Genomic DNA, 24,225 nt, shown 5'->3' on the forward strand with positions numbered 1-24,225 from the left:
CTGACAAAAGACACAGACCTTCAAAATAAATCAGGAAATGTACAGATTGGACTCAGAGATGCGGTGCAGACAGAACATAGGGAACACATGGGCGGACACAAAACAGAGGGAGCGCAAAACCAAACCTCTTAAGAACCAAAGGGTGTAAACCCAAACGCACAATCAGCATAAACTACAACAAAGGATGATAATAACAACAACAAAATAATAGTAATACAAAATAAACACAAAACGCTGGGTCAAATGACCCAGTACCGTGACAGTAGTTGACCTCCCTGAGCTTCTGTGGCTGTTTTGAGATTTGTTTGTGGATGATACGCCGTACTGAGGCACTGGGTTCACCCAAGAATGGAGAGAACAAGCTCAAACAGTTCACTGATGAATGGTTAACCTCTGTAGGAGTAACTAACTAGTAACTAACTAACTTGAGCTGTCATCTCCCAAACTGCACATACCTCAATCCACTTAGCAATAGTCCACGAACACCAGTAAGTAGGCATTACCCAAAATAGTGGAGGAAGTAAGTAAGTAAGTAAGTAAGTAGTTCACAGCTGCAGAGTGTGGAGCGGACGGTGTGGGCAAGCCCGATTTATGGGCAGTCAACCATCAAAATGTTGGTATAACACACAACTTCTAGCAGGTATCCACCCCTGTGGATACCCGCTGGCTTACTGTGACTGGGCTTGATGAGTTGATAAACCTGGCAAGACATGACGTAGCCCTTGCACCGAAATCTTAGACCAGAAGAAACAAGACTGCATTATGGCTAAGGTTTTAGAGATTACCATATGACAAGTGGTGGGGGGTCATGATAGTAACCACACAGTTACCCAGGAGAATCATAGAAGCATAAGGCTTCAGTTTTGGACAAAGGTGCGAGGTGTCATCCATGTTCAGACAAGGCGACAACTGCAGGTCTCGAGCCTCTGTTCTGTCAGAATTTCCATAGGGGCACCCTCAGGAGCAGGCAGACGGTTGCGAGACACAGCATCTGGCACCCCTTTGTGCATGCCTGCCTTATGTATAATGGTAAAGTCAAAGTCTGTGCCAAGAACACTGGGCCAAATGGTTGATGTTGTTGGGGCTTGCCATCAGGTACCTGAGGCTGTTGTGGTCGATGAAGACTGTGACATGAAGCCCCCTGACTTGGGTTAGAAGTGCCCCAAGTGCCCTACTTTTTGCATAAATTAACTCCCGTACACTGCTGCTGCTTCCCTACCATCAGCATCCTTCTGCATTAAGGCTACTCCTAAGCTCAGATCACACACATCTGTATGGATGGACTCCAGTCACCCCAGCCATAAACTGTTCAGACTACTTCCATCAGGAAGGAGGTTCTGCAGCATCCGGTCCCGTACCAGCAGACTGAGAGACAGCTTCTTCCACCAGGCCATCAGACTGCTGAACACGTCATAGACACCTCAGCTTCACTACTGGAACTTTAACATTATGCACTCCATACTGTACAGTAACGCCACTGTTTTGCACATGTCTCAACTCTGTATATTTTTATATATTTTATTTATTGTTTACTCTATTTAATTTGTAAAATATGTGTACACACACACACACACACACACACACACGTAGAAAAATATTTAGTATACACATCCAGAAATGCATATACTATTATATATTGTACATATATTTATTAGTTTCAGATGTAGCCATTCTTGTATTTTGCTTGTTTACATTATTGTATTTTGCACAACTCTGTTGCTTGTGAAGCTCGCACACAAGAATTTCACTCACATGTGCTGTACCAATGTACCTGCACATGTGATGTGACAATAAAAGTGATTTGATTTGATTTGATTTGGATCAAGAAGGTTTGGGTGGAGTCGTGAAGTGATAGGATGGGCACTGTCATAATGCTCTGTTTTAGCAAGTCTACTGACTCCTGACACCAGTCTGTGTCCTCCCTGTTCAGAGCATGCCCTGCTGTGTGATAACAGCAGTGTGATAACTCGTTAGATGGAGAAACTGTCATATTTGCTTCACTGAGGATGGGGTTATAAACTCTATCACAGAAATGTGGGACTGAGAGAGACACTGAAGTTCAGGCTTTCCACTCCTTACATCTGATAGAGCGTGAGGTCTTAACAACCAGCCCTTCATGTTTAAAATGTCAGTGTGATAACAGAGTGTATCTGTATTTGCTCATTGTAAATCATCTTCATTCTTAACCAAAAATATAATAAAAAGATGTCAATACATCCATTAAACGTGATTTGGCATGAAGTGATGTAATGGTTCAACACAGAACCATAATTCACATGTGATTTTGCTGATATTGTAGCTAATTATGCTTAATCGCTTACTCCTGATCAATATAAAATCATGTATGAATTCATCCAGTATGTTAACTAAGAAAATATAATCCATGAAATCACTGAGAGGATGTAGGATGGGAGGGAGTGATCTAATGTTCATATGTAATGTGATTTTCTATGACAAGAATAACATAGAAAAAAGTACATGCAATGAAGTGATTTGAAAGTTTAAACGTTTGTTTCATTCATGTATATGGAAAAGTCAGGTGGTAAGGTTTGGCTGGACATTGGGTGATTAGATGTCAACAGCATGACTGGACGTCACAATGGGTGAGGCCAGATGTCACCTCTGAAGATGTGATGTCGAGAAAGAGTGACCAGATATAAAAGTCAGGTGAAGAAGGACACAAAAAGAAACAGATTAAATAAACAAGTGCCTAAGAATTAGAAACATTCCTCTGAACAGGTGGCTTGTTGTACATCTCCAAAATGAAATTATGTTGTCATATATTTTTCTGCTGTGACTGGCTTCTGGCTTCAGTGGTGGGATGATACTCAAAACGTCCTCAAAGAGATACCACAGTGTGTCTTAGCAAACTGGCCAGAAGAAGCTGCTGACCCCAGTTATGTGCATGCAACAGACCTCAACATGTGTTTCCTTGTACCTGTGATGACACCTGGGTAGAGGTCACCACTAGACACCTTCACCAACAACTTCAGGACTTTTTTACAAAATTTCTATGGCTGTGGTTGCTGTCTGTCGATGAGTGAAACAACAGACATTTAAACGTTTGGGTGGGGGGTTGTTTCTGTATTAAAGCACTCACAGGTCAGAATTTGTATCCTCATAGTGGATGGAATTGATAGCACATCTTTGGGTATCTCCTGAACTGTTTTCCTCCTCCGTCCTTGCACTCAGAACATTCTCCATACATGCACTATATGTTTTCTATGTCACATGTGATTTCTTTCACAAGGTCATCCAGATTGACAGTGGTGTGTCATGGTGCGGGGAAGTGTGGATTTTTTCCACAGTGCTGGGCTCCACCTTCAGGCAAAGACTCCAATCAGCCTTCACACCTGACTGCATTTAAGACCAGCACTCACAACAGACCTCTGCCAGATATTCAGCTAACCTCTGTCAGTGCCAGGCCGTCAAGCTCTCATGATGAAATCCTTTAATGTTTGCAATTTTGCTCATAGTGTTTTCTCTCTGCCATAGTTACCTGCCTGGTCATCAATACAATACAATACAATACAACTTTATTTGTATAGCACATTTAAAACCAGAGGTAGCCAAAGTGCTTCACATAATCCAATAAAACAGCAGTAAAGTACAAAAGCAGATGAGCTAGCAGGTGGGATGCATTGTTTAACCGAGTACGCAGATAAGCAAGTAAGACTTAATGATAAAATCGATAAAAGCAAAACAAAAAAAAGCAAACAAAAAACAAGGAGCACCAGAGTCCAAAAACGCAGGAAAGCACATCAAAAACAAAACGAAACCAGAGCTCAAAAAGAGTCCACGAAAAGTTCAGGGGGCCGACCGTGAAGACGGCAACAACAGAGAAAACAGGTCGGGGGGCCGACCCGGAGGTTGCCGGCACAAGAGTCCATAAGTCAAACGGTCCGGGGGCCGACCAGGTGGGTGGCATAGGTGACAGAGCTGGTGTGGAGGCCGGCCGTGCGGAAAGCAATGGCGGCGGCGCAGGCAAAACCAATCAGGAGGCCGACCACTTGGAAGGCAGTGGCGGCCACTGAGCAGGTCCGGAGGTCGGCCGCGATGCCAGCGGCGGCGACGAACTCTTTCCGGAGGCCGTCCCCCGAAGGTCATGATGCCAACTTAGAGGCCCGGAAAACGGCCAGCAGAGGCGAGGCAGAACGGGTCGAGCTGGCTCTGACGGCGGTGTGGCAACCGCAGGACCAGACGAAGACGAGGCAGGACCAGACGAAGACGAAGGCGGAGCTGAAGCTGGACCAGACAAAGACGAAGGCGGAGCTAAAGCTGGACCAGGCGTGGACGAAGACACGGAGGCTGGACCAGGCGTGGACGAAGACACGGAGGCTGGACCAGGCGTGGACGAAGACACGGAACCTGACGGCAGCGGGACGGCTGCAGGCGGTGATGTGAATGCTGCAGGCGATGATGTAGAAGTCGCGGGGGATGAGTCAGCAGGTGACGGCTGAACAGACTTCCCCGGACCGTCAGCAGATGTGAGGATATGCTGGCTGGGTCCTCCAGGACCCTCAGCTAACGAGGCCCCTCGGACCCTCCAGCAGACGTGGCATGAGGCTGGATCGGCTCCTCGGACCCTCCAGCTGACGACACTTTAGGCTGGCTGGGTTCTCCCGAACCCCCAGCTGACAACACTTGAGGCTGGACGGGCTCCTCAGGCCCTCCAGCCGACGAGGCAGGACGCTGGCTGGGTTCACCTGAACCCCCAGCTAACGAAACTCGAGGCTGGCTGGGTTCTCCCGAACCCCCAGCTGACGAAACTTGAGGCTGGACGGGCTCCTTGGGCCCTCCAGCTGGAGCAGATTCAGGACCAGAAGCAATTGGGACCCCTGGCTGAGGGTGAAGATGAGTGGCTGACTTAGCAGATGACAACGCTAATGTTTCCTCCACTAACTGAGCTACTGACTGGGTTATGGACTGTAACAAAGCTTGCAGAAAATCCGATTGTGGTAACGACTGAGCTATGGATAGCGGGGGTGAAGACTGAGCTATGGGTGACTGAACTTGAGGTGAAAGTGGTGGTGGTGGAGTTGGTGACTGGGCTACAGGCGGCTGCTGAGCAGGAAACACTGGACACTGAGCTACAGGCGGCTGCTGAGCAGGAAACACTGGACACTGAGCTACAGGTGGCTGCTGAGCAGAAAATACTGGAAACTTAGCTGGGAACTGCCATAAAGGTTGTAGTGATGGTGGTTGTGATGGTGACTGAGCTAATCCTCCTGAGCCTTCTGAACATGAGAAAAACTGCTGGAAGGGCTCACCTGAGCCTCCAGCTGACACAGGAACGGGTGTCGGCACCAGCTGAACACCAACCCCTCCCACCCGAGGAACTGAAACGGGTGGAGGGGAACGCTGGGCCCGAGCTACCCTAGGAGCAGAAACAGGAGAGAGAAGCTCAGGAATGGTCTCAAAATGCCCAATATTGCCAACTGGGTCTGGGCATATAGTCTTAGCAGAGTGGGCAACCTCAGAAACATTCAACTGGGACACAGAACAGTCCCTGGGAAGAGCTACAGTCTTAATAGATTGTAGAGAGGTGCAACTAGAGTCCTTAAATGTCCTTGGGGAACAGACAGCCTCTTCCTTCAGAGAGCCTAAGTTACAGCCTGCAATCTCTGTCCCTACCAACTGCCTGCGCCCTTGCTGAAAAGTACATGGCTGAAAGGCTGGCTTAGAAACGTTAACCACCTCCCTTTCAGCTGACTTGCAAAGAGAACTTGAAGCCTCTGGAAATTTCACAGCAGTTCGAACATTTCTCCCCCCAGATTTGAGTAGAGTAGTCTTGGTCATTTTAACACTGGGTTCAGATTGTGCAGAATGAAAACAGGTTCTTAAATCCTCAGAGCAGGGGTTCACAGGGTTAACAAACACAGACTCAACTACCTTTAAGTTAGTAGATTTAGATCCACTTGCATGGCAGGTAGTCTTCAGAATCTTAGGGGTGGATTTATTGTTTGTTACGTTCATGAGGTCAGGAGGAGCATGAGAAAGACTGTCTTTGTTGCTCACCACTGCCGACTGTCCAGAGGAAGCGGAGCGACGGCTGCGTGAGCGGCGCTCACTCTGGGAAGAGGGAGGTAAGCCAGACTGCGAATCCTCCTGCAGACCGGGCCGAAAGTCTTTCGGTGGGCCGGGCTGGGACGAAGAGGCGGGAAGTTTGTGTAGCTCTGAACGTGGAAGTCCCAAAAACAAAGCAAAGGATTGCAGTGGAGTAAGCCCAGTGTCTTCCACCACATAATCCTTCTTTCGTCGCTGCTTGCCCCTCCTGCAGGGCCTGAATTCTGAGAGCAACGGTGGAGTGACACCAGAAAACTGAGGAGCTACTGCCGTCGAGGGAGAGCGCTTGGCCCCTCGCATCCCTGACGGAACAGCTGATGGAACGGCGGTAGCCATCGCAGTTTGGAAGCTGCGGGGCCCACCCAGAGCCAAACGAGACCCATCGAATGGTGACTCGTGCTCCCAGGCACACCTAGCCCCCTGCCTATCCCTCTCCTTGAGGAAGGTGGAAACTGTGGGTCGCCGATACCATACGGAGTCTGCTGGATCCATTACTGGTCGTGTCGTTCTGTCAGGGCTCTGTGTGGGGGCAGGCAGAGATGAGGATCCAAATGCAGGACTCGGAAAACGGAATGCAACTCAAAAACCTCAGCTTTATTGCTGGCAAGAAAACAAAACATGAAGTGAGGACTGAACACTGAGACCAAAAAACTAGTGATGGGCAGATGAAGCCCCATGAAGCACTGAAGCTTTTCATCCAATTGGTTCACCCCAACGCGAAGCTTCATGAAGCTTCATTTGCTCTAGCAGGACACCTACTGGACATAAAAATAATAGCTGGCATGAATTTGAAGAGTGTGGCATTTTGCACACAGCCTGTAAATGTCAACAACAAAAGGAGTGTGTAAAACATGTATATTGTAGTGATGGCAGTATACTGTGTATATTTATACTGGCAGTATGGGAAATTATTATTTGGAAATGCTTGAAATGGAAATGATCCTTTACTGTGAGGTGAGGTGTGGTTGGGGTGTGGACAGTAGTTGTGCTTTTGTAACGTTTAGGTATGGACAGCTACACACTGAGGCTTTGAGCCTCAGTCCTGCCTGTTCACATTTTATTCTGTAAAAACTAAATTTTCACTGCTTTTATGACCTTTTTAGTGGGGAGAACATAGCTAGGATTTAATGATTTAACAAATCTTTTGAATCCTTTGTCCTCCACAATGCTAAATGGCTGTGAGTCCTCAATCACCATGCTGACCAGGTCTTCATCTATTTGAGATTGTTCTCCTGAGGAAAGACAATAAAGATAAAGCACAAATATAAATATCACACACGTAACTTATAACAGCTGTATAATATTGTTATATCATTTAGTAACATTACTGCATGCTATATTATCATGGCATTTGATGGCTCACCTGGTCTTGCTCCACAATCGGTGTTCCCCTTATTCTCATGCAAAGCTCTGTAGTGCCTAAGCATGGATGAGGTGTTGTTGTTATATCCCAGCTCCCTGGCACATAGCAAACACTTCACCTTGTACAAAAGTCAAGACAGCTCAACATAAATTGTATTGCACCATCAGTATCATGACAATACATCTTCTGTAGAAATTTACATACCTTGTTGGGAGGAATAAGATCAAAATGTTCCCACACAGGGGAGGACATCCTCCTCTTCTTAGCCGGCTCCATTCTCTCCTGACTTTCTCTCCTCACTCTCATAAACCTCCAAACGGTCTCCAAACTCTCACTAACCGCAGCTCTCCATCAAACACCCACATTTTTGAATGAAGTCTGAGGGGTTTATATCGCTGTCATATCTCGCGGCAAAGTTCGAACCACTTCATGAACCAGTCACGTGGTACAGCCGGGCAGCGAGGCTTCGGACGTCATCATTTTCAGCTCCTCCCATAAATGAAGCAAGCCTCGATACGCGCTTCGCGGAAACGCCCCCTCCATTACTCGACACACGCTCCGAAGCCTCGATACAGAACGTCCCATCACTACAAAAAACACACAGGCATAATCTGATGGTACGACGCAACACCGAGCACGGGAAAACACAGGGCTTATATACACAGGGTAGTAACGGGGGAATCGGCAACAGGAGGGAGACACAGCTGGGAGAGATCAGGGCTAACGAGACAGGGGGAACAAAGCTGTACACACTAACATAAGACAAAGACTTTCACAATAAAACAGGAAACATGAATCACAACTCAGAGACACGGACTCAACACAGAGAGACAGAAAATGACACATGGAACTGAACTATACATGAAACCCCAATTCCTAAAACATGGATAACAGAAACATGAAACTCTAATAATAATAATCACAACCACAACAAGAGAACAAGAAAACAATCCATGATGCAAAATTAAACCAAAACATAATAAACTCAAAATACTGGGTCCAACGGACCCAGAACCGTGACAGTTTTTATCGTTTACTCTGTTTTCCTGGGTCTTTTCACGTGTGTTATGAATAAATCTTCTTTCTTCGGTACCGGTACTAGTTTTATTTTGTTGTATTTATCCGCGACACCTTAAAGGCCGGTCCATGAAAATATTGTCGGGCATAAACCGGTCCGTGGCGCAAAAAAGGTTGGGGACCGCTGCTCTAGGAGGCTGGGAAGGCTAACCTAAAAAGGTGGGTTTTCAATGGAGAATTAAAGGTCTGGATCGAGTCAGACGTGTGAATAGTATGAGGGAGGTTATTCCAGAGGTTAGGTGAGACTGAAGCGAAGGCACGGTCACCTCTTCACATTGGGAAAAATACTCACCCTTCATCCTTTATCCCTTCATCGTGGCCCTCCACCTGCCTGTCTCCCTGCCAGAGCTGTTGGACCAAGTACCTTCTCGACTTTATCTAGATCACTACTCACCCGGATCCCTTCGATTCCATCCTCCCACATCGCCTCCACCCCCATTCACCTTCGTGAGAACTTACAAATATAATATCCAGGGAACGGAAATGGCATCGATTTGGTGGAATGACTCACAAGAAACCTAAACAATACCAACTAAAGACCAGGAAACATCACAACAATAAACAAAGTACAAAAGTCCCAAACACTGGGTCAATGATCCAGGACCCCTGACAATATGGGGTTCTTCCCTTTATCCTCTGCAAGATGAGTGGTTTAGAAGATGTTCACAGTTGAGACACCAGAAGGTCAAAGTGCTGCTAAAACCGTGAACCTGCAAACTGGTTTTGGATTTTTCTTTGCTTCTTTTTTGCTGTGTTACAGTTTAGAATCAAAAACATTTGGGTTTCCACTCAGCACAGAAATAAGCACGTCTTCAGGCATGGGTGTGCTCGTTCTCTCTCTGACCTTTTTCCTCACAGAGATCAGAACAAGGTCAGCATTAGCCCAGGGTAAACTAATTAGTTCAGTATAATTGATTCTGCTAAAGCTAAATTCCATCCATCCATCCATCCATTTTCTTCCGCTTTATCCGGGCCTGGGTTGCGGGGGCAGCAGCCTTAGCAGAGAAGCCCAGACCTCCCTCTTCCCAGCCACCTCCTCAAGCTTATCCGGGGAACACCAAGGCGTTCCCAGACCAGCCAAGAGATATAATCTCTCTAGCGTGTCCTGGGTCTGCCCCGGAGCCTCCTCCCAGTGGGACATGCCAGGAACACCTCACCCAGGAGGCGCCCAGGAGGCATCCTTGTCAGACGGCTGAACCACCTCAACTGGCTCCTTTCGATGTGCAGGAGCAGCTGCTCTACTCTGAGCCCCTGCCGGAATGCTGAATTTCTCACCCTGTCTCTAAGGGAGAGGCCAGCCACCCTTCGGAGGAAGCTCATTTCTGCCGCTTGTATCCGCGATGTCGTTCTTTCGGTCACTACCCACAGCTTGTGGCCATAGGTGAGGGTAGGGATGTAGATCAACCGGTAAATTGTTTAACTGCCTCAGTGACCTCGCCCCCAGAAATTGGTGGGTCATCCCCCTCATCCCCAGATTATGCTTCCTCCTCGGAATACGTGTCAGTAGGATTAAGGAGGTCCTCGAAGTATTCCTTCCACCGCCCGACAATTTTCTCAGTCCAAGTCAGCAGCGCTCCACCAGCACTATACACAGTGCAGGTAGAGCACCGCTTTCCCCTCCTGAGACTCCTGACGGTTTGCCAGAATCTCTTTGAGGCAGTCCGAAAGTCTTTTTCCATGGCCTCTCCGAATTCCTCCCACACCCGAGTTTTTGCTTCAGCCACTGCCCGAGCCACATTCCGCTTGGCCTGTCGATACCTATCAGCTGCCTCCGAAGTCCCACAGGCTAACCAAGCCTGATAGGACTCCTTCTTCAGCCTGGTGGCTTCCCTCACCTCTGGTGTCCACCATTTGGTTTGGGGATTATCACCACGACAGGCACAAACCACCCAGCTCAATGCAGCAGCTTCGGCAATGGAGACGCTGAACATGGTCCATTCGGACTCAATGTCCCCAGTCTCCCTCGGAATGCTGTTGAAGCTCTGCCGGAGGTGAGGTGTGCGTTGAAGATCTCGCGGACTGGGGCCTCTGCTAGACGTTCCCAGCGTACCCTCACTACGCGTTTAGGTGCACCAGGTCTGTCCAGCGTCCTCCCCCGCCACCTGATCCAACTCACCACCAGGTGGTGATCAGTTGACAGCTCAGCCCCTCTCTTTACCTGAGTGTCCAGAACATATGGTCGCAAGTCTGGTGATACGATTATAAAATCGATCATCGACCTACGGCCTAGAGCTTCCTGGTGCCACGTGCACTTATGGACACTCTTATGTTTGAACAGGGTGTTCGTTATGGCCAAACTGTGATTTGCACAGAAGTCCAATAACAAAACACCACTCGGGTTCAGATCAGGGAGGCCGTTCCTCCCAGTCACGCCCCTCCAGGTCTCGCTGTCGTTACCCACGTGAGCGTTGAAGTCTCCCAGCAGGACCACAGAGTCTCCAGGTGGAGCACCTTCCAGCACCCCACCCAGGGACTCTAAGAAGGCTGGGTACTCTGAACTGCCACTCGGGGCATAAGCGCAGATGACAGTCAGGACCCGTTCCCCGACCCTAAGGCGCAGGGAACAAACCCTCTCATCCACTGGGAAGAACCCCAACGTACATGCAGCAAACTGAGGGGATATTAGAATTCCCACCCCAGCCCGCCACCTCTCACCAGCAGCAACTCCAGACTGAGACAGAGTCCAGCCCCTCTCCAGGAGACTGGTTCCAGAGCCCAAGCCATGCGTAGAGGTGAGCCCGACTATATCTAGCCGGTACCTCTCAACCTCACGCACAAACTCAGGCTCCTTCTCCACCAGAGAGGTGACATTCCATATCCCAATTGCCAGTCTTGGTAGCTGTGGATCAGTCCGCCAGGGCCTCCACTCCTGGCCACCGCCCGGCACACAATGCACCCGACCCCTACGGCACCTCCTGCGGGTGGTGGGCCTGCGGGAGGATGGGCCCATGCCCCCTTTTTGGGCCGTGCCCGGCCCAAAAAGGGCCTGTTACCTATGGTAATGCAATTTATAATTTATATATTCTGTATTCAGTTATGAAGTCTCTAATTGTTGTTTGCAAGCTGCCGTTTAGATGCTTGTATGTGCCCGGGGCTGTTGATGGGTCTGTATGCAATGATGAGTGTAGCTGCAGGAAGTTTATTGTTTTTTTTTTGTTGATGAGTGAGTATAGGGGTGGGATTTAATAAGTTTAGTAAGTTTTCTTCGTCCCACTCCTTTTTCAGGCAATTTTTGCTTTTTGTTTTGTGCATTTTATGTTCAATATAGGCATTTGTTGTGCCTGAAAATGAACAAATAAATGAATGAAAAATGAATGAATATGCTCTGTCAAGGACATGTAGCCTAATTGGCCAGCGAACCTGAACTGTCTGAGGAGGTCAACTGTTTCTTTTTGATTATCTTCTAGGTTTGCCTCCACAGCTCCAGCAAAGGTTCTAGTAAGCAGTAGCAGTTTTTGATACGGGTGACACGGGCGGTTGTCCAGGGCGGCATCGTGGTGGGGGGCGGCATCACGGGCATCGGCAAAAAAAATAAAATAAAATTGCTCGTACTCATGCCAGCGCATACTGGGGATGGCATAGGCACCGATCGGTTTTCTATCGCCCATCTGCTGGCAGTAAGGGAGCCCTCCATTTGCGAGGTGCACCTGCTGCTTGCGGTACAGGGAGGGGAGGGCGGGGCGGCGGGGGATTTTCTGGCTGGCTGGAGCAGCATCTAATAACCAACTCGCAAAATAAAACAAAATAAAAACAAACCAACAAACATTAAAACACCTAACATTATGATACAGAGGGAGTGTTCACCCAGGGCGCCAAACGGGCTAGGACCGCCACTGCTAGTAAGTAAAGGACCATAATGGCGTTTACCTTGCCAAACAGATCTGGCTGTGCAGTCCTCTTGCCCCTCCGGTCTATGGTTCTCCAGGGGATGTGGATCGTCAAAGAGGCCTTAATCATACAGCCCCTCCCTAAGAAGTTGCCATCATCCAGCTGCTTCAAAGCCCTTTTGCAGCTCCGGTGACTCTTCTAAGCAGACTTTTAAGCTTCCAGACTTCTGCTTGTAAGTTTTCTGCTTTAAGGTTAAGGCCAGTAGGGGAGGGATGATTGTCAGGCTGGCTACCTCAGCTTCAGAGTCACCATCATCGTCCTCATTCTTCTCATTATGAGCTTCTCTCCCGAAGATCATTATGGCGGAGTGGAAAGAGCTTTCACACAAAGTGTTTTTGAACCCTCAGATGCTTTCAGGTCTCACAATAATGTCCCTCTTTATGAATGCTATCAAAGTCACTAGGGCTCGACTACATTTGTGGCCACAAGGATCATATGGCTACAAACGGAAGTACTCTTCTGTAGGCAACCGTTTTAGGCACAGACAGACGCTCTCCCAAGCATCTAAATATTGTCATCTTCGCAAAGTGTTGCCCAGAGGTGGGAAGTAACAAAGTACAAATACTTTGTTACTGTACTTAGTAGAATTTTCAGGTATCAATCCTAAGTAATTTCTGTTTGTGTAATAATGACCAGGGGATGTCGCATAAAAAGAGGGTTTTTTTTATTTTTCTTGCAGTAACACCAGAACAACTGCAGGTGTCCATAAGTTCCGGTTGCAGTACTTCAGCATCTAGCTAGCCCTACAGAAAACAAGCAACCATGCAGGCAATAATGCCTTTTCAGTGGCAGGTAATTTCAAATGCAGCAAACACACAAACTGTTTGTGTGCAGTTTGTCACACAGTGTGTTGCAGCTAAAGGCGCAGCTGCTGTATTTCACAGGGAGAGAAAAGACAGAGAGCTAACTTTTGACACAGATGGAGAAAGATAAAAAAAGGCAATAGTAGAAGATGATTACCATTATGCAAATGTACTGTTTAAAAGGTTGGAAGCCTTCCATTTAGCTGAGACTGAAGAAGTCACCTGGAGCAGTGACGAAATGTTTCTCCCACTGAAAACGTCCAGAAGAACAGAATCAACTTTTGGGAAGGCTGAGGGAGCTTTGCACATGGAGCCCTGTCAGCTCTGTCGGCATGGAGGGATGCAGGAAAGCGTAAAAAACATCACAGTTCTAGAAGCATACAAAAAAGGACTAGATTGATTATGATGTATGTACAGTAATGCAGATGTAGCATAAGGACCTGGCAAACTCGGCATTGCAGAGTAGTGAATGTTTATTTGCACCATTTCTTTGTCAATCTTTGTTAGTGTAGCTAGTCAGCTGCCTTCTCTTGCTTAGATGACGGAGATCCCCTGTGGTGGTCAGCCTCCCCCGACACCACCCCTTAACCCACTGCTCCACCCATCCCCTGTAACTGATCCACAAATCACACCCTGCCACATACCCCCATCATCTGCCTCAGGCCAAAACACCCCCGCAAGCAGGACAGGAAATCAGCCATGACCACCTGTAGCCCTGGCCTATGGACCACCTTGAACTTAAAAGGCCAGATATCACCGGGGTTCCCCACAGGGAGTTTCTTCACCTGCACGAATGCCACCTGGCTCTGCTCTGTCCACCGGACCAGATCTGGGGCACCATTTCAGCTGAGGGCAGTCAAGGGGCTGGTAAGTGCTGCGAAGTTTTTGGCTTTAGGAGATGGATAGGATGTAATGGCTGTTGTTTCCTTCATATGAGGGTGCACCTGCCCACATCCAAAGAGGGACCCCTGGCACTGTATCTCCCTCCATCCAACCGCACACTTCTCGGGTTTGCTAAAATGTGGTTCGACCTCTAAACAAGCTGAACGGAAGTGTGACAAATTGGTACAAACTGTAGGCCGTTTTTTTCCTCAGACACCGAAGACAAGGGAATCTGCCGGTAGCTCTGATTTTCCATGTGCCCTCTAACTGGTTCTGTGTACTACTGTGCAAAATATGTCCCGTGGCCAAATGACAGAGATATATAGTTGTTTTTTTCCAGATCAAAGAGACATTTTATTGACTGAATATTTCCTGAAGATAAATCAGCCTGGTCTCTCTTCTAGCAGTTGCAGTTCCTGCTATTTAAAACACACTGGCAGCAAATTAGAACTGAAAATAAAAATCTTTATAAATTTTCTACATCAACAAGTTTATTGTTTCTATGGAGCATATACCACTATTCCACTTAAACTCTGAAACTTTCCTTTCCTTTCTGGGGCGATCGTGGCTCAAGAGTTGGGAGTTCGCCTTGTAATTGGAAGGTTGCTGGTTCGAGCCCTGGCTCTGACAGTCTCGGTCGTTGTGTCCTTGGGCAAGACACTTCACCCGTTGCCTACAGAGGGTGACGCCAATGTCCGGCAGCCTCGCCTCTGTCAGTGCGCCCCAGGGTGGCTGTGGCTACAATGTAGCTGCCATCACCAGTGTGTGGATGGGTGGATGACTGGATGTGTAAAGCGCTTTGGGGTCCTTAGGGACTAGAAAAGCGCTATACAAATACAGACCATTTACCATTTCCTGAGACCAGCACACAATCCCAACTTTGTCGCAATGCTCCTATTTGTTTGACCACATGATTCCAGATCTCAGTATTTACATGAACTATTGTTACTAAACTTGGACTCTTTGTCTTATTGTCCATTCATCTTTACCTAAGCTTAAGTCCAGTACTTCTGTTATATCTGCAGAGATTAGGAGTTAAGCCTCAACCTATGAGGGCACAGGATGAGGCTCGCATGGGATTCATGAAGATCAAAACTAAACACACTCAACGAATCTTAATGACATCATTCTGTCAATCATCACGTGTTTTGGAGAAATCGTCGTGCAAACAAGGAAAGAAAAGTAAAAAGACTGTTAAAGACAGCAGTGTGCTGCTCAGTGTGCTTCAGAAAAATCTCTGTTAACATGTGTGTTGCTCACAACAAACCGATGTATAAGGCAAAGCATGCAGAGGAAGGTTTACTGTAATAACCACACAGTTTTACAGCTGTTGTTGGACTCACCTTTGTTTTTTGCTCAAAGATGTGAAACTTTGCACGTGTTTGGTTGACTTTTAAGCTTTCTAGGAGTTTTTCAAGCAAAGCTGGCATAGAATAAGACTTCATTTTTTTTTTTTTTTTTTTTTTTTTTTTTTTTGTGTCCCGTTTGGATCTTTAGCCATCAGAATTGTTGTCTTAAGGCCAAGAAAGATGCCAAGCGGATTTATTTTACCAAGTGGATCATCATGGCCTTGCCATATTGGTCCATTTGATTGACCTTTATTATAATTATGAATTTATTTTATTTTCAGTTGCTACAAACGGGACAGACATGACTGGGGGATAGGACAGGGAGAAAGAATGAAAGAAAGAGAGGGAGAGAAAGAAAACCAAAGGGGAGAAGAGACGGTGAGAAGGGGGGGAAGAAAGAAAAAAAAACAAAACAAACAAAACACCTGGGTCACCTGTATGGAGAAAAAAAAACAGAAGAGAAAGCAAACAAAAAAAAGAGCAACATAATAAAAAACAGCACCATCACAAGACTTCATTTTTTATAAATTTAAACATATATATTTAAATGAAAAGACTATATGTGTTTTCCTTCTGTTTATCACATATTTATGGGCAAATTCAGACCAATCGCATGCATGTTTAAATGATCCTCTGCTGAGCAGCCTCTGAACTATAAAGAAACTCTGATTTTATCCTGCTGTAGATTTTGTATCTTGTAATGCTGGCGTGATGTTTTACTGTGAGTCTGGAGTTTTGGTCATAGTGAACCTGCATAACTCCTGCTGTTTGTGAGATACTCGCACCAGAAGCATCAGTGGGAATAAAAAGGAAATGGAAAAACTCATGTGTAATGTGAATTGAATTGGGTCGCGTCTAATTAATTTTATAGCTTTTCACAGTATGCATGTATTCCTTATGGTGGCACAGTGTGTGTCGGGGGTCTAGTGAGGATGAAGTCGCTGGAGCTAGTGATGAGCAATACCACTGATTTCCTTTCCAATCTGATACCAAGTAAAAATAAGGGTGGTATCGACGATACTGATCCAATACCGATACTTTGTACAAAAACTTATTTTATTTATTTATTGTATCTTTTATTGTATCTCAAATCATCGTGATTACAGGACATCAGATTACTTGTCCTTATCATTTAATAATGCAGAATTCATCATATAGAAATGAAAAAACTGAAGTTGTGCCTATTTGAACAGCTTGCCTGCCTGCAGCACTAAAGGACTCCGTGAGAGACGTCTGTCTCGCCCTGGCAGCACCTGTCCCTGTCCTCCTCTTCAGTTCGCCTCAGCATACGCTCGTCTTATTCTGTGATATGATTTACTGTGAGGTGTTTGACGAGGTCAGCGGTGTTGCCACAACACCTCACTTTCTTGCCACATGTATCGCAAACCACGTCTCGGCTGTTTGTGGATGTAAAACACGTCCACACATGACTCCGTTTACACTCAGCCATTGTTGTGAGTGCGCACGCCAGAGGCTGCGACACATTTATGCAGCCGTGTTTCACACATGACTATGAAAGGTGGAAGAGGACGTAGTTCCTTCCAATGCAGACAATCCGAATGTTATAGTTACTTTCCACTGTGTTCCTGTTAATGATAAACTACAAATTTACCCTAAATTACTAAAATATCGATATTTTAATGTGAGAATCGATTCTAGAACATAAATGACTGGTATCGGAGGAATCGATATTTCAGTATTGATCTGCACATCACTAGCTGGAGCACCAAATAACATTTGATGTTGAAAGCAGTGTGTGGCTCTCTCTCTCTCTGCTAATAGGAGTGAATGGAGATCGCCCAGCAGTCTCTGTCTGTCTCACGTTCTCGCAGTAATCATTAGAATAAGATATTTATCTGTTATTGATATATCTATATAATGTTTATTGACTCTTCACAGTCCACATCAAAAATAATAATGAGATATTGAGGATACTGTTTTCCTTCCAAAGCTGTCATTCAGTGCTGACGAGGCCAAATGACTCTGGATAATAAACAGTGAATCCTTGCGCCTGGCTCTACAAGAAGCAGGAACCTAACCCTTGTCTGGTCGTGGTCACGTGACCTGGGTGTTTTGACCCACGCCTTGAGCAGTGTTTGCCAGATCTGCGCTTCTGACGCTCGTGACAGTGTTAAACGTCTGTTTCGAGGCTGCCGGCCCCATGCCCAGATCAAGGCAGCCAATCCAAGCCTTCAGTTTCTGTACCACGTGATTTTGAAACGCGGAAAAACACCTAAGACCTTTGGTTCCAGTCTCGGAGCGGAGGTCCGGAGATGATGAGGCGGGCCGTGGTGCACGTGTCCGTGGGCTTCCTGCTGTGTGTCGGCCTGGTGAACACCGGCCTGTTCGCGGACGTTGACGTGGACCTGAGTTCCGAGCACTACGCGGAGAGGCGGGTCGACGGTCTGCCCGCGTTCTTGGCGATGCCCTGTAACTGCGTGGTCAATGTGGGTTACGTGTGCGTGGGGCTGTACTGGCTGCTGTGGCGCGGGGACGACGCTGAGTCGGAGCGCGCCCGCTACCTGAGGCACGTGTTCGCCCTCATGGCCGTCTTTTACGGCCCCGTACAGTGGACGCGCCTGGCCATGCTGCGGCGCGCTCCAGCCGTTCTCGACCAGTGGCTGACTTTACCGATCTTCGCGTGGGTGCCGGTGTGGATCGACTTTATCGAGAGGCGGACCGAATGGCGCGCGTCGCACGCGGCGACGCTCGAACTCGGCTCCGTTCTCAGCTACGGACTGGCGATCGCACACCGACGCGGCTTCGACACGGCGCTCGCAGGTCACGTGCTCTTTGCGGTGTACAAAGGGGTTGACGTGCAGCGGACGCACGGAGATGTGCGCACGCGCAGACACCTCGTGCTGGCTTTGCTGTCGTGTGCAGGCTTCGTGCTCCTGAAGCTGCTGGATCACCACCTGGCTCAGTACCGCCTGTTCCAGCGCTTCACCGGACACTTCTGGTCCAAAGTGTGCGACGTGCTGCAGTTCCACTTCAGCTTCTGCTTCCTGACCAGGCTGACAAGCAGAGCGCGGGCCAAGACTGAGCCGCAGCAGCAGTGACAGCCACGCAGCATCCACGCAGCATCCTCCAGCTGGGAGTTCATTCTGTCTCATTCCACACAAGACCACATCTTCATCTCAGCATAACTCTAGATTCTGTTCAGCTTCAATACTTTAGTTCCACATAAATATTGATTCTCCCTGAGCTACAGGAGCAGCTGCAGCATTCGATGTGCCCCAGCCACGTGGCTCTAGCTCCAATCAGCTGTATCTAATAATAGAAAAATGAGCAGAGCGATGCCAGTGGGAGGGCAGAACAAAGAAAACCGCTGCTCTCAGGAAAAGGACCACTAGGATAGCCCCCCAGACTTTTGTGGACTCTTGAGACCAAAGCTGACCACTGCAGTGTAGCTGAAGTAAACATGTGACATTAAGCTTCAGCACCCCTTAGGGCTGCTCTGCTGGAGGAGGGGTGAAGGATTCCTGCTTACGTACAATGTTCAGTGGTGCACATGTGCAATCTGAGTTAAAATAAAGAAAAGTACACATGTCTGTGTGTTGTTTAGTCTGACTGTGACTTACAGCCCATTAGTACCTACTCAGATCGACTCGGCATGGTTCGGCTCAGTTTTCAGGGTTTCCCATTATGTCACAGTATGTGGCACCCCTCCTCACAGGGGCGGATCTACAGGGGCAGCATGTGCCACCCTAGTTTTGCATATGTCAGTGTTGTTCATTAAAATAAGATAGCACCCCCCACCACTTAAAATGGTTCAGCCCAGAGCCTTTTCACATCTTACGCTGGGGATTGATTGCGTGAGTGTTATTCACCCTCCGGGGGCAGCTATTGGTGTAAATGTACCATGATTTGGCAGCACCTGTGATTTGGTTATTTAGGAAGAGGGGAAAGTTTTGGGACGGCGGCGAGAGAGAGCGATATCGACAGCGACTTTTGAGTTGTGAGAGATGTGTGACGTTTAGCATGTAGTTAGTGTGTAGTGTAGTCATGAGCTTTGTGTGTCAAAACAATGAGGAAAGCCACCAAAGGCAGACGGCAGTGGAAACACTGGACTGATGCAGCAGCCTTACTCCTGTGCTGTTCTCCTCTGTCTTGTGGCCGACAAACTAGTTTTTGCACTGGCACAAATAATTTGTGGGGCATCTTATTGTGACAACTAATTGTTCTCTAATTTTAGTGTTAGTAGTATTTTTAAATAGCTGTACAAAAAAATGCCAGATGTATTATTTTTAGGTAAATGGTTAAATATAACTTTATTTCTAACTTAATCTACAATTTATATTTGCATTTCAAGTTATGAAAATAATTCAATAAACATGTCTGTGGTTTTTACAGTAAAAAAAATAGAACTTTCTCCTACTCGGTTTTTATGTTTTTATGCGATTTCAGATCAATTGTGTTAGTACAGTATGTCAATGAAAACATTACTGTAAGTTCAGACGTGAGATTGTGCTGAAAAGAATGATGCCACAGAAGGCACGAGAAGAAAATTTAAAGGTGAAATACAAAGTAGTGAAAAGTGGCCAATGGTACCCTGGACCCCAGAGGCTTAACCTGAAAAGTCAGGTTTAATTTCTGTTGATGACAGCGCAGATTTAGAGGTAGAGGGTTTAGAGGGTTTCCTCTTGTTCCTCTAGCACAGAGTGCAGTTAGCTGCAACATCTTTCTAAATTCTTCTTTTACTGTCATTTTCTTAAACTGACAGCCCATCAAATACGTGTGTCTACTGTCCATTTTTATAGTTGCATACTATCCTAATAACGGTTCCAAAGTTATTTCTACAGAGAATTTACTGTAAATTAGAAGCTTTATTGTGCCACATCAAACCTACAAAGGCAAAGTCATTCATTACTCTGTTAAAGACTCGTACTGGGAGACATGGTCAGTGCAGTATAATGTCAGAGAGATATTCCTGAAGCTGCTGGATAAACAGACACTCACTCAAGAACGAGTAGCACAGTTGGGGTCATAAAGGGCAGGAAGTTAAACATCACTATACCATCTGACACGCTGGGGAGGGGAACAGAAACAAAGGAATGTCTTCGATCATGCTGTTTAGGACAAGGCTTACAACTTGAAGCACAACAATGACAACATTTAATGAAATCACTCTAAAATATAAGACATTGTAACAAAAAAGAAACATTGATGAAGCGTCCAAAAAGCCCCATGGTGAGTAAAATCCCAGAGAGAGCGCATCTTTCACACCTGATCAGCGTGCTGTATGAGCGAGGCTTGTTGTGTAAAGCACTTTGATTTCTCCTGGAGAGTAGAAAAGTGCTACATAAGAGTCCATTTACCATTAAAAGATGTATGGATGTTCTGCTTTGTCATTTCATAGACTTGGTCACTGGTACTTTCTTATTATAAGGATGCTCCTGCTCTGCTCCCATGCTACCTGCTGGCTTTTACCTCTTTAAAACGTGTGGGAAGTTTTGTCTTTGGTTCCAAGATTTCTTCCTTCTGTCTGTCCCCAGAGTTGGAAAAAGAGCAGTGAGATTTGCAGGCCTGTCCTCGTGCAGCATCAAATAAAACTTAATGAGCTAGTCTTACAAAAAGAATTGTACAGATTTATTTAACAAAGCTTGTTTATTTTACAAATTAATAGTAAGACACAGAAACTCAGTATTGATATGGATTAAACCTGCGAGAGCGAGTTACTCACAGCATGCATTACAAAGCGAGCACCTCATTGTTGATGCTGCTTTGTTTGGTGACCCTGTGTTTGGTTGGTGAGTAGGTCTGTAGGCCTTTAGACTGCAGGGTGACTCAGGGGAGAACCACTGATAACGCTTGTTTGCATTAGGACTCCAGCTGCATTTGTTGTTCTGTTTTTACATTTTGTTATCTTTGAAAATTAACCACATTGGTTTTTGTGCTGGAATTAGTAATGTGAGTATTTGGTAACAGAAACAGAACTCAATTCATGCGAGTAATGCAAAGTGAAGCTTTTTATTGATGAGAATGCACCATGAGGTGTGTGTGTGTGTGTGTGTGTGTGTGTGTGTGTGTGTGTGTGTGTGTGTGTGTGTGTGTGTGTGTGTGTGTGTGTGTGTGTGTGTGCGCTGCTGGTTTGGACACACACTGTGACTGTGAGCACTAATGGCTCTGCATGGCTTAGTGCTGTGAACTGACAGAGCAGCAGTTTCCTGACTGCAGGGATTTACCCATGCTAGCAGGGCTTTAGGGGTCTCTTTCTCTCACCCTCTCTCTCACTCACACACACACACAAAAATATCTATATCCAGCTTGTATTTCCTGAGAAGGCACCTTGATATTTTCTTGATGTGTGTCTTGCAGTCATGCTCCATTTTAGTTTTGGCTGAAAGAAACAGGGGCTGCAAATTGATATGTTTCTTTTTTGGAGTTCCACAGGGTTCAGTGCTAGGACCAATTCTGTTTACATTATACATGCTTCCCTTAGGCAGCATCATTAGAAGACATAGCATACATTTACACTGCTATGCTGGTGACACCCAGCTCTATCTGTCCATGAAGCCAGATAACACACACCAATGAGTTAAACTGCAGGAATGTCTTAAAGACATAAAGACCTGGATGGCCGCTAACTTTCTGCTTCTTACTTCAGATCAAACTGAGGTTATTGTACTCGGCCCTGAAAAGCTTAGAAATATGGTATCTAACCAGATTCTTACTCTGGATGGCATTACCTTGGCCTCCAGTAACACTGTGAGGAACCTTGGAGTCATTTTTGACCAGGACATGTCCTTCAATGCACATATTAAACAAATATGTAAGACTGCGTTCTTCCTGTCTTCCTGACAGGGACTAGAAAGAGAGAGCAGATTCCCTTCATTGGCTTCCTGTTAAATCCAGAATTCAAAATCCTGCTCCTCACATACAAGGTCTTAAATAATCAGATGCCCTCACCCGTTGGTGCATTGATGGTTCTCGATGTCCAGGGCTGGGTGTTCGGGTTTGTACTGGCTTGCTCCCGGGGGCTGCTTGGCGGGGCCTGGGGCTTTCCTCAGCTCTTTTCTGCTTTTAAGATCAGGCTTCAAACTTTCCTTTTTGCTAAAGCATATAGTTAGGGCTGGACCAGGTGACCCTGAATCCTCCCTTAGTTATGCTGCAATAGACGTAGGCTGCTGGGGATTCCCACGATGCATTGAGTTTTTCCCTTCCAGTCACCTTTCTCACTCACTATGTGTTAACAGACCTCTCTGCATTGAATCATATCTGTTATTAACCTCTGTCTCTCTTCCACAGCATGTCTTTATCCTGTCTTCCTTCTCTCACCCCAACCGGTCGCAGCAGATGGCCCCGCCCCTCCCTGAGCCTGGTTCTGCCGGAGGTTTCTTCCTGTTAAAAGGGAGTTTTTCCTTCCCACTGTTGCCAAAGTGCTGCTCATAGGGGGTCATATGATTGTTGGGTTTTTCTCTGTATGTATTATTGTAGGGTTTACTGTACAATATAAAGCACCTTGAAGCGACTGTTGTTGTGATTTGGCGCTGTGTAAATAAAGTTGAATGAAACTGAAAACTTTTTTATATATGAGGCTGTTTGTATTCCTTGCTTTTTTATACTTTCCTAGAAGTTCTCTAGTTTATTGTTTGAGTTTTGTATGTTGTTTCCTATTGCAGTTGCATTTTTATTCTGTTCCCTCAGCACTCCCTATTTAATGCTTTTGTCTCATTTCCCTGTTTAGGTCATGCTGTATCTTAAAAGCCTCTGTCTGGATGTGTTCCTTGTTGTGTTGCGCTGTGTGTTCCAAGTGTTTTTCCTGATATTCCCAGCCATGGAGGGCCCACAAGCCTATATATTCTAAAGGGGAGTGGTCAGTGATGATTGGAGCAGACTTCAATGGACTGGTGAAGAGAGCAGAGATGAAGAGGCATTGTATCAAGGACAAGAAATGCAAAAGGACAGATGGAGTGAGTGGAATTGCATCTGCGATCTGGAAGAGGCAGTTCAGAACACAAGTCATGATCAGTAAGCAGCAGTACAGGGAGTGCAGAATTATTAGGCAAGTTGTATTTTTGAGGAATAATGTTATTATTGAACAACAACCATGTTCTCAATGAACCCAAAAAACTCATTAATATCAAAGCTGAATGTTTTTGGAAGTAGTTTTTAGTTTGTTTTTAGTTTGAGCTATTTTAGGGGGATATCTGTGTGTGCAGGTGACTATTACTGTGCATAATTATTAGGCAACTTAACAAAAAACAAATATATACCCATTTCAATTATTTATTTTTACCAGTGAAACCAATATAACATCTCCACATTCACAAATATACATTTCTGACATTCAAAAACAAAACAAAAACAAATCAGCGACCAATATAGCCACCTTTCTTTGCAAAGACACTCAAAAGCCTGCCATCCATGGATTCTGTCAGTGTTTTGATCTGTTCACCATCAACATTGCGTGCAGCAGCAGCCACAGCCTCCCAGACACTGTTCAGAGAGGTGTACTGTTTTCCCTCCTTGTAAATCTCACATTTGATGATGGACCACAGGTTCTCAATGGGGTTCAGATCAGGTGAACAAGGAGGCCATGTCATTAGTTTTTCTTCTTTTATACCCTTTCTTGCCAGCCACGCTGTGGAGTACTTGGACGCGTGTGATGGAGCATTGTCCTGCATGAAAATCATGTTTTTCTTGAAGGATGCAGACTTCTTCCTGTACCACTGCTTGAAGAAGGTGTCTTCCAGAAACTGGCAGTAGGACTGGGAGTTGAGCTTGACTCCATCCTCAACCCGAAAAGGCCCCACAAGCTCATCTTTGATGATACCAGCCCAAACCAGTACTCCAC

General features: G+C 46.2%; 2 protein-coding genes across 2 annotated transcripts; one reads left to right on the forward strand and one right to left on the reverse strand.

Annotated features, from left to right (window-relative positions):
- Positions 1–3,969: 3,969 nt before the first annotated feature.
- On the reverse strand, positions 3,970–8,168 carry LOC120717152 (TSC22 domain family protein 1-like). The gene is made up of 2 exons (XM_040005008.1): positions 8,028–8,168; positions 3,970–6,717 (listed from the first exon to the last, which is right to left on the reverse strand). Exon 2 carries the CDS (start codon positions 6,556–6,558, stop codon positions 4,525–4,527), a length of 2,034 nt encoding a protein of 677 aa, XP_039860942.1. The 5' UTR covers positions 6,559–6,717; positions 8,028–8,168; the 3' UTR covers positions 3,970–4,524.
- Positions 8,169–17,438: 9,270 nt separating this feature from the next.
- tmem187 (transmembrane protein 187) lies at positions 17,439–19,019 on the forward strand. The gene has a single exon (XM_040005053.1). The coding sequence runs from the start codon at positions 17,702–17,704 to the stop codon at positions 18,485–18,487; it is 786 nt and encodes a 261-aa protein (XP_039860987.1). The 5' UTR covers positions 17,439–17,701; the 3' UTR covers positions 18,488–19,019.
- Positions 19,020–24,225: the final 5,206 nt, after the last annotated feature.

The sequence above is a fragment of the Simochromis diagramma genome, unplaced genomic scaffold (genome assembly GCF_900408965.1).
Source record: "Simochromis diagramma unplaced genomic scaffold, fSimDia1.1 OVJJ01000494.1, whole genome shotgun sequence".
NCBI classification, from domain to species: Eukaryota; Metazoa; Chordata; class Actinopteri; order Cichliformes; family Cichlidae; genus Simochromis; species Simochromis diagramma.